This window comes from Nuphar pumila, chromosome 10 (assembly GCF_984573655.1).
Source record: "Nuphar pumila chromosome 10, dmNupPumi1.hap1.1, whole genome shotgun sequence".
Classification (NCBI taxonomy): Eukaryota; Viridiplantae; Streptophyta; class Magnoliopsida; order Nymphaeales; family Nymphaeaceae; genus Nuphar; species Nuphar pumila.
In genome coordinates this window covers 2,291,611-2,302,572 of record NC_143258.1, presented here as the reverse complement: position 1 = coordinate 2,302,572, position 10,962 = coordinate 2,291,611, and the positions used below count along the sequence as shown (strand labels likewise).

Below are 10,962 nucleotides of genomic sequence, written 5' to 3'. Positions count from 1 at the left end.
CTCCCTCGTGGTTCCTTTCTTCTCCATTAGATTCCCCTTCCCTTCTTCTTTCCTTCGTCAATTCCTCCTTTCTCCCCTTTCCCTTCCTCTGCAAGAAAGAAGGAGGAGGAGGAGGAGGAGGAGGAGGAAGGTTTCACAGGGAGGGAGAGAGCCCCTAGAATTTCGAGGAATCTCTCAGGGAAGAATCTTTTGACGCGTCGGAGATGATCGGGGCGTCCATGACGGTGCGGGAAGAGAGGATCGACCCCGTTGAGCTGGACGAGATCATCTTTCGCCTCCTGGAGGTCCGATTTTCGTCGAGGGCCAGAAGACAGGTCCGTCTGAAGGAATCTCAAATCCGGAAGCTCTGCTACACCTCGCGGGAGATCTTCCTTGAGCAGTCGAATCTCTTGGAGCTCAATGCCCCGATCAAGGTTTGCGGTACGCAGATTTCTGGTCCTTTCCCTTATTGAATTCTTTCTTCGGTTTTGGTCTTTTTGGATCAAGTTGAGATTATGAGTTAATTTCTCCCTTCTTTGTTTTTCAGAGTTTTTGTTGGGATATTTTATGTTAATTACACACCTTGTTGCTATTACGCACTTATTCTGGTCCTTTCCCTTATTGAATTCTTTCTTCGGTTTTGGTCTTTTTGGATCAAGTTGAGATTATGAGTTAATTTCTCCCTTCTTTGTTTTTCAGAGTTTTTGTTGGGATATTTTATGTTAATTACACACCTTGTTGCTATTACGCACTTATCCTGATTTTATCGAATATTTGATAATTGCTTTCAATTTGGGGGAATCAAAAGAAAATTGAGTGCTATTTTGAAGATTAGCGCTGTTTAAGTACTATTTAGAGTATTAGCGTAGATTTTTAAGTTTTATTTAAGTATATGTCCTCTACATGAGGAGCAACATGAGAAAAAGTAGTCTGATTGTGTGTGCGTGCGCACGCGTGCCTGTGTAGACAAAATTTAGTCATTTATGCTTACCTTGATCATAAAACCAACTTCGTTTTGGATATAATCATGCACGTACAAGTGCAACAATTTTGAATTTATGACGCCCTATGAATAAAAATATCCAAAGTATTGCTGATATTTATTGTGGTATTCTCAAAAGCCAGTATTTTATTTGAAAATTGCATTATTTTCAAAGTATCGCCTATTTTAAAAATATTATTTCATACTTTTTTTTAATATTCTTAATGTTTTTCATATTTGTATCTATATCTTTGGATATATTTTCATATATTTATATTTTTTATGTATACCAATATTTCATGAGAAAAGCTAGATCTCCAGCTTTTTCCTCGGTTGATATTTTCACAAGAACGAGATTGATGACTGAATAAACAAGGCAAACATCATAATGTTATGATCTGGCTGATGTGAAATTGCTGATCCTGACGTTAATAAAGCAACGAACACATGAGCGGTATGGGTTGTAGGCCACAGGCCAAAGTAGAGAGCCAGGTAACTGCAAGCTATACAGGACAAATGGTTATTATATGCAAGTTATGAGTCATTTTTATGTAGATTTTGTGTTATAGTAGCAAGACTCAACCATCACATGGTCTACTCCAGGCGTAGCTGGCCTGTAATGTATATCCATCAAATCCAAGTTATGTTTAATAGCTATACGTAATATATGACAGTACTAGATATCTAATGGTTTAAATCTTCGCTACAAGCATCTTCTCCATAACATGGGAGACACAGAAGTGTGCGCGGAACACATGGTAGAAAACTAAGATAAATAAAGTAATGGATTAGACCATGTCAGCAGGTCATGTTTATTGGACTTGTGGAAGTTGTCTGCTTTGCACCTGTCCCTCAGAAGTATCTAGACTATAATTTAAAATTTGAGGATTCAATTTAATGAGGTTTAATCATGTGTCCCTCTAGAAGCCACAATCCATTGTTCATGTGTAGAATTGTTTTATCTGTGAGAATGTCCCATATAGTTTTGTCATTATGTTGCCTGTAGTGTAACAGTTATATATCACTATATAGTCAATATTGATAAATATTCTCTGCATTCTGGAGTAAGTTTGGTCCCTTCTTTTGAGTTCTGCCCAGACCACATCCGCTTTAGGAATATTGTGAGCTCTGCAGTGATGTTGTTTCTACTGGATAAGGCCTGGAAAAATGATTCTATCATTTAACCATGCCGTCAAGCCAACAGTGCTCTGAATGGCTGACTAGCTTTTGGCATGAATAGAATGGTATCGGCAGCCTTGTTGGCAATAAACTTCTTATCCTAATTTCAAAGTACTTGAGCTGCACTGAAGCTGCTCATCTTGCATAATGGCAGACCAGCCCAACTGTATCTTGATTAAATGTGGAAAAGGGGCATCAAGTCTGTTTGTGAACTTCAGAATTGCCATTATGTTGTGGTAGAATATCAAGTGGAAAGGAGTAGGAATGAGTATTCATCAACCTCTCAAAGAAATAGTAACAGGAAATATTAACCTGCAACCGTGCATCTGACCCTCTTTTGTCTTTATATGGGAAGAATTGAGACTTAAAGATTGCTTTTACACACATGCACAGTAAGCCATATCCATGCTAACACACACACACTGTGGTGTGGGCTCTACTAGTGCTACAAATGAGCCAGGTTGGATGTGGGTTGAGTTCTAGCAGTTATGACTCATTAACCTAACATGCCAAAAAGTTAGGTCTTAGGCTGGTTTCACCTGGATTTGACTCAAAATGAACCAGTCTAAGACTGTCTGTTGAACCTGGACCAAATTGCACTGGACCTTTAGCCAAACCTTGGCTTGGGTATTAGCATAGATTTTAAGCACTATCTGGAGTATTAGCATAGATTTTTAGGTTTTATTTAAGTTTATGCTCTCTACACGAGGAGCAAGATGAGAACAAGTAGTCTGATTTTGTGTATGTGCATGTGTGTGTTTGTGCATGTGCGTGCCTGTGTAGACAAGATTTAGTCCTTTATGCTTACCTTGATTATAAAACAAACTTCATTTTGGATAGAATTATGCATGTACAAGTGCAACAATTTTGAAGTTATGATGCCCTGTGAATAAAATATCCAATTTTTTGCTGATATTTATTATGATATTTTCTTTAAAAAATGCATTATTTTCAAAGTATCACCTATTTTGAAAATATTATTCACAAATTTTTTGAATATTTTTAATGTTATTCATATTTGTATCTATATTTTTGTATATATTTTGCATATATTTATATTTTTATGTATACCAATATTTCCTAAGAAAAGCTAGATCTCGAGCTTTTTCATCGGTCAATATTTTCACAAGAATAAGATTTATGACTGAATAAACAAGGTAAACATCATAACGTTATGAACTGGCTGATGTGAAGTTGCTGATTCTGACGTTAATAAAGGGATAAGCACATGAGCAAAGGTCACAGGCCAAAGTAGAGATCCGGGTAACTGCAAGCTATACAGGGCAAATGGTTATTATATGCAAGTTATCATTTTACATAGATTTTGTGTTATAGTAACAAGACTCGACCATGATGGACTATTCCTGGCGTAGCCGGCCTCTAATGTATATCTATCAAATCCGAGTTATGTTTAACAGCTATATGTAATACATGATAATACTGGATATCTAATGGTTTAAATCTTCACTACAATCATCTTGTCCATAGCATGGGAGACACAGAAGTGTGCACGAACAAATGGTTAGGAAACTATGAGAAATAAAGTAATGGATTAGACCATGTCAGCAGGTCATGTTTATTCGACTTGTGGAAGTTTTCTGCTTTGCACCTGTGCCTCAGAAGTATCTAGACATTATAATTTAAAATTGAGCATTAAATTTATTAAGGTTTAATCATGTGTCCCTCTAGAAGCCACAATCCTTTTTTCATGTGTAGAATTGTTTTATCTGTGTGGGGGTCCCATATAGTTTTATGTCATTATGTTGTCTGCATTGGCAAAGTAAACATTGTTTTTTGAAAGACAAGCTGGGGTTAGGCAGACCCCTACCAGTTATACAGCGATACCATTGGGATTTGAACTTGCAACATCCCAACATAAGGTGATATGCACTAGCTGCTCCCACCAGAAATGCTTTATTCATGAAGCAACGACCATATAAAATAGGATATATAAAATAGATACCGAAAAATATGAGAATAACATGTAAAACAGTAAAAGTAACATTAACACAACTTGATCTAAGTATCTAACAAATAAAATGTGAGCATTCAATGAAAAATAAAGTAGCAAAATCACTAATAACTAAATTTCTCAACATCATGTCATCATCATATAATGCATATTAGCATTAACAACCAAAAGTTAATTTATTTGTCCAAGAGTCTCCAAAATAAGAGTGTTACAACATTCACAAGTGCAAATGAAGGACAAAAAAACAAATGCAATTTTTATATGAAAATCTACAAACCTACACATGAACAATCTTTGTATGAAAATCTACAATCCTACTCATAAACAGTCAATTACATGTGCATCCACCTATCAAAAAATTATTTTTAAATAATGAGACAAACTAACTTTCATAATTTGATATATACAATCTTTACAAAAACCAACACATACAGAGTCAATTACATGTACATACATAATCACATGCAATCTTCATATAGACAAACTTACTCAGTCAATTAATTGTGCTGGTATGCCTGCAGTAGCTAGTATTGAGCAAATCTCAATGTCCGTTATGTTTATTCTTTCAAACCACAAAAGATAAAAGCCATCTAAAAATCAACAATGGATGTTGCATATAATTCAAGAAAAATAAAGCAATTTAAACATCCTCCCTTGCATGCTTGGATAAAGGAGATACAATAGCTATAAATGGAGAACATTTCGTAAGTCACTAACAAGTAACTGGATCAGTTGGAGGACACAATTTGCCAATGAATAACCCTGGATAGGCCCTTTAGAAACCAAAAATATAGTTTTTTTTTATTCAATTTAATTTTTAGCACTCAAGCAGTCTGCCTGGAACCTGACAAGAGGTGAAACAAATTATGAAAAACTTCACTAAATAATACCACTTGTGACTTGAGTTCTCTTGCAACAGAAACATCGAAGTAACACTAAGAGGAAACAAGACTTAATGATCGGGGAAGCTACCTAAGCATTCTCAGGTTCCAAGCAATGAAAAATACATTCTAAGTTATTCAATCAGATTGCTACTACCTACAGTGGACATTCACAAATCACCAATAGCACTAAATGAACCATCAAGCTAGAAAACAAATGACATCAGGCAGGAAATCAATAGGAGGAGGAGGAGGAGGGATGTGAAGAAGGTGTATATGGCTGTGGATGTTAATTACCTGCTACACACATGAACTGAGTAAATGTTTTTTCCTATCTTCAGTGTTTAATTGTCATTACATTTTTCAAAACTTATCAGAGTTCAAAACTTAGAATTTAAAACAAGGTGCATGTGACCGTATGATTATACTTTTCAAAAATTATCAGGGTTCTAAAACTTAGAATTTGAGAAAATGTGTAGGCTGTGGATGTTAATTACCTGCCATTAGAGAGACTAGCTGGTCTATTGCTTTGTCGAGTTTCATCTTAAGCTCATGCCAACTTGATTTTGTTTTAAAGTATGTATCGAAGTCTATTTTTGAACCATTTCAAAGTTCTCTGTGCCTTCAATTTATGGTCTTTTCAAACCTGCTATTCACTGATATGGTCTTCATGGAACGTGGTGTCCATGTTCACTGAATGTGTGACCTTACTTCTCACCTGGTGCATTCTCTAGCTGTATCATTTGGAGAACTTAGCTAGTTGTTCCAGCCTGCTTTAAATAAATATATTTTCATGATATTGTGTGAGTGGCATGCATCAATTTTTTCCCTCAACTTGAATGATTAATAATTTTAAATGGTATTTTGTGTCGTTCATCTTTCATCATGGGTTTGAAAATGAGAAAAAACCTAATCCTTCTAATAGTAGTGCGTGACTGATATCAAATAAATATACTGAATCATATTAGAATATACAGCTACTTGAATGCCTCCATGAACATAGGAAAGGGGTACCTGAGCTTTGGTCGAACTGATCTGTAACAGATCGAAGCGACCGTTGGTCAAGCTGATCTGCAATGGGGTCAAGGCAACCAAGAGGGCATGTACCCCATCCGTATTCCAGAAAAAGGCAAGACTCACATACCAGTACCATTGCCTCTTACCTCTCCTCTGACTCCTGTAAGTTAATTTGGTTGTCTGACATGTTTAACAGTCCTGCCTGTGGAACAGGTCCCACAGTTCCCAGTAGTAGCAATGAATAGTTTCATCTGTAATTTTTTCACTTTCAAATTTTGTTAAAAAAATGAAATATATTTTTGATCTTGAATATTCTCTTTCCTCTAATCAACTTCATTCAAGCCAGTGTTAATGTTGTGGCAAGACTTAAGAAAGTTTCTCATCTGATACAGATTTATGATCCCTGTTTTTTTTGTTGGATGTGAAAGATGCTAGCAGTCCAGCCTGACACCTTTTAGTTCTCATCCTTTTACCTTTTCAAAAGCAGTATATCCTATGTGAATTATTAGGATCCATAGCCATTTGAACTTGGCAGTTTTTTGACTTTTGATCAATTTTTAATTCACAAATATAGTTTTCAGTAGACTGTGAAAAGAAAAGTAATAAAAAGGATTCCTGTAGATAGGTAAAAATATGGTCAGGTAATTGTATCATGATTTATTTGATGTTTGAACTAGGCCCAATTTTGAAATTCATGCATACGTTCTTCTGGCAGTAAGAATTCAAAGCCAATTTCTGCATTCACCTTTTAAATGAGGAAACAAATATCTTCATTTTCAATGTCTAAGCTGGAAGTAGGTTTCCTGGCCATTGGTGACTTTCGTAGTGCACATTTCATTGCACGCCTATATTTTTTAAGATTGTAACTGCACATTATGTAGAACACCATACTTAACAGTTTCTTCCCTATGAAAAAGACATTGGTGGGTAGTTGTTAGACCTTACAGAAAGGAGGCACACACTGAGAGTTGTTGTATTGGTGATTTTTGAAGAATATAGTTCTTTTCAAGGGATAAACCCTTTGTTTCTGAATGAAGCTTGCAGTTTCTTAGGCTGCTGCTTTATATTTGTACAAAGTTGTGGTTTCTGACTTTATGCCTTTTTTTGTCTTCAGATGACATGTGGCTATTTTTTTTCTTTGATTTTTCAGATGACACGTGGTGAATAAATCACACAATTGTTAAGGATTTCTAAACATCGGGATTTTGTTCACCAAGATAGGCACCTATTGGTCAAGGTTGGATAGTTGGTGTTTGGCAAAGTGCTAAAGAAACATGCTTTTTGAAAATGTTATGATGTCAATTTCCTTTCTAGAGAATTATTCTCTAAGGGATCAATAATGAGCTTAAATGTTAAAGCGGTAGTAGGGTATGGAAGACTGCTATGTCATGACCTGTTGTATGTAGGCAGTTAAATTAGAGATACTAATATAACTTTGTCTTTTATGAATTTACTAGTGGAAATGACATACTTGTATATGATGCCTATTCATGATTTTGCTTGAAGGAAAAACATGTGAACGACTTGCTTTTCAATATATTGGAAAAACATTTTATCTATTTTCATTAACTAATCCATTAAAAAATGTTATGACCCTTCACAAGTTAAGCTCTTGTTTTCATCTGTAAGAAATAAATCAAATTTTGCTGAAAAATAAAAAATTGTTCCTTTTGTCATCCGTTTTGCTCTAACATTTGGATGTGTTGCATTTTCTGTAATATTTCAGGTGACATTCACGGGCAATACTCTGATCTTTTGAGGCTTTTTGAATGTGGAGGGTATCCCCCTCAAACAAAATATCTATTTTTGGGTGACTATGTTGATCGAGGCAAGCAGAGTCTTGAGACTATTTGCCTTCTCCTTGCCTACAAAATTAAGTATCCAGAAAGTTTCTATCTTTTAAGAGGAAACCATGAGGCTGCTTCGATCAATCGCATCTATGGATTTTATGACGAATGCAAACATAGATTCAATGTTCGTCTCTGGAAAGCTTTCAACGACTGCTTTAATTGCCTCCCAGTGGCAGCACTCATTGATGACAAGATATTATGCATGCATGGTGGACTTTCACCTGATCTGAGAAACTTGGATCAATTAAAAAATTTAAGTCGCCCAACAGATGTTCCGGATTCTGGTTTGCTATGTGATTTGCTTTGGTCTGATCCTGATGGACATGTACAAGGGTGGGGGATGAATGACAGAGGAGTTTCTTACACCTTTGGTCCTGATCAGGTTTCTGAGTTTCTGTCAAACCTTGGTCTCGAGCTTATCTGTCGTGCTCATCAGGTTTTGATCTCTGCTATTATGTGCAAATTTTCAATATCATTATTATTTTTATATGGTGAGGAAGTTTTACTTTCGCAGGTTGTGGAGGATGGTTATGAATTTTTTGCAGATAGGCAACTTGTAACAATATTTTCAGCACCTAATTATTCTAGTGAGTTTGATAATGCTGGTGCAATGTTGAGCGTCGATGAAAGTCTAGTTTGCTCTTTCCAAATACTAAATCCTCAAGAGACTAGACAGAGAGCATGAATGGCAACAAGAATAAGAGATTTCACTGTGGAAATCTGTGTGGTAATCATGTTTATTTAAATGTATTCATTCAGTTCCACTATATTGTGGCTTGGACCATGTTCAGTAATCTGCTTGAAGTTTAGCTACTTGCCTTTTTGATAAATGTTTGTCAGAGTGTAGCTTCACAATCAAAGGAAAATCTTTGATGTTTCATTTTACTTGGTTGATTAACTGGTGAGATAGCTGAACTAGTTTTGAGACAAAAGCTAAGTTTGAAACTTCCTAATGATTGTTTTGGTATTTTATTAACCATGGGGATTACTCTGTATCTTTTTGTTGTGTAATACTGGAGCTTCTATAACATGGAATTTGCCTGAAATTGGCTAACATGATAATTCTTCCTATGCTAAGTTACTTCAGAAATCCTTTCTAATAGCTGTTATTGGTGTTAGTTGTTGCCTACAGTGAAGAAACTTATGGTTTTGATTGACTGTGATGGTTACCAACTCCTTTGTTATTATGTTATTATAGGAAAATATTTATAGTTCATTAGTCTACTCATCTTTGCTGTGATAAGTCATTCTGTTGTCCCTTCTCTTTTATGCTTATTTGGTTTTTTCTGCTAACACGACATGTTGGTGTTAGTATCTGCCGTTATAATTAAAAAAAAAAAGTAGAGTATTTGGATGAGTTCCAATATCTTGATTTCCCTACTATTGGCTCTTTTTTTCTTCATCTATTGATCTCTACACTTGAAAATGATTCTTGCTTTGGACCATCCCAGTTTTCTTTTTTTCTCTTTGTTCCCCAAGTTAATCCAAACCTAAGTTTAGCTTAGGAGATTGAGTCATCATATTTATCTCTTGTGCAGGTTTAATGAGAGGTATTCTGTTGCAGATGTCACTGCTTCCTGGTAGCCCATAACAGAATGCTTTTATTGATCCACTCGATCCTGGAAAGAAAGGGTATCTCTGTACATGATCTGGTATTGTTAAAGAAATATTTGTGCAATATGCGAAGGTATTCTTGGCATGTTAGGAAAAAAGGACAAAAAAGAATGTGCAGTAGGGTACAAATGCTTAAAAAGGCTCTAGTAGATTCTGATGTTATCAGTCTTCTTTTCTTTCATTTTGACATCCTTTTTTTCTCTATTTCCCTTCCTTGAGTTTCTCTTTGATTGTGTTTGCAATCAATGAAACCTCATATCTACTGCATAAAGATTCTGCCTTTGAGCTTCTGAATAAAATAGATAGTTCTACTTTGTATCTGTGACTTTACGCTTGGAAGTAGTGTTTGATGTCAAATATGAAGTGGCCTGGCCTTTGATTGTAACAATTTTTTATCATATATCATGGATTTTAAAGTAAGATTAATACAATAAAAAAATATTTTAGCGCTGAGTTTATCCATCCATTGTTCTAAACCCTGTATAGTTGGATCATCCTTGGTTCATGTCTGATCATTCAGGTCTCATGTTAGAATAAAATGTGGAAGGAAAATCTTTTTTTGTATTTTTAAGAATCGTTTCCCTTGACCAACCTGGGTCAGGTTGGATCTTATTAGGCTCGGATTATTAGATTGCATTTTTTGTTAATTTGTTCAATCAACTCATGGACACAAGTTTGATTGGATACACTGAAATCTGATGTCCATTGCACTATTTCAAAAAAAGCATTTAGTTGGAGGTAATTGTAACAGAAAATGGATGTATAGCAACTAGAGCTGGGAAACAGGCTGAGCTGCTTGTTGCTCGGCTCATGTTCAGCTCATAAAGAGCTCGTTTGAACTTGTAAAATAGGCTTGGCAAGCTGAATGTGAACAATATTTGTGTGGCTCGCCTTGGCTTATTGAGTGGTAATTGGTGACAAATATATTCTTGATATATTTTACATAGATGTTATATCTTGCAAGGTACTTGGTCCAATCACTAGATATGTTTTCCTCTCTCTCCCTCTCCAAACCCGTGTACTTATTTCTTTTTTTTTTTTACTCTCTTGTTCACTTCTTCTATGCTACAAAATTTCAAAATGTCTCCTCGAGCCAAACACTTTCAAGCTCAGTTTACTTTTGGACGCATAAAATAAATGAAAAATGATTTGACAAAAATGATGCATTTTCTGAAAAAACTTTATAATGTTTTAATATCTGCTCGATGTTCAAAACCACATGATTGTCGTTAAAAGGAACATTTTAACCTTCGCACAGCAGACCTCTTGAGGTTCACGCGATGTATCAATATATGCTTTCTGGGTATCGCACCCCCTCACTTATCTCACTTAAAGGTAGATTCACAAGATTTTTTGTTTGCGGACTTCATGAAGTTTGCATAACTATATTTGTGAACCTCACGAAATTCGCATAACTATCTTGCAGGGTACTTGGTCCAATGACTAGATATGTTTTCCTCTCTCTCTCTCTCTCTCTCTCTCTCTCTC

The 10,962-nt window shown here is 35.6% G+C and overlaps 1 protein-coding gene across 2 annotated transcripts; it reads left to right on the top strand.

Moving 5' to 3' along the window:
• LOC149823229 (serine/threonine-protein phosphatase PP1-like) lies at nucleotides 1-9,792 on the top strand. Of its 2 annotated transcripts, none has more exons than XM_090018722.1 (4): nucleotides 1-420; nucleotides 7,737-8,296; nucleotides 8,375-8,587; nucleotides 9,425-9,792. In XM_090018722.1, exons 1-3 carry the CDS (start codon nucleotides 204-206, stop codon nucleotides 8,543-8,545), a joined length of 948 nt encoding a protein of 315 aa, XP_089874848.1. In that variant the 5' UTR covers nucleotides 1-203; the 3' UTR covers nucleotides 8,546-8,587; nucleotides 9,425-9,792. The 2 variants fall into 2 exon arrangements, with proteins under 2 accessions (XP_089874848.1, XP_089874847.1); XM_090018721.1 differs by having other exon boundaries at nucleotides 9,399-9,792.
• The last annotated feature ends 1,170 nt before the right edge of the window (nucleotides 9,793-10,962 follow it).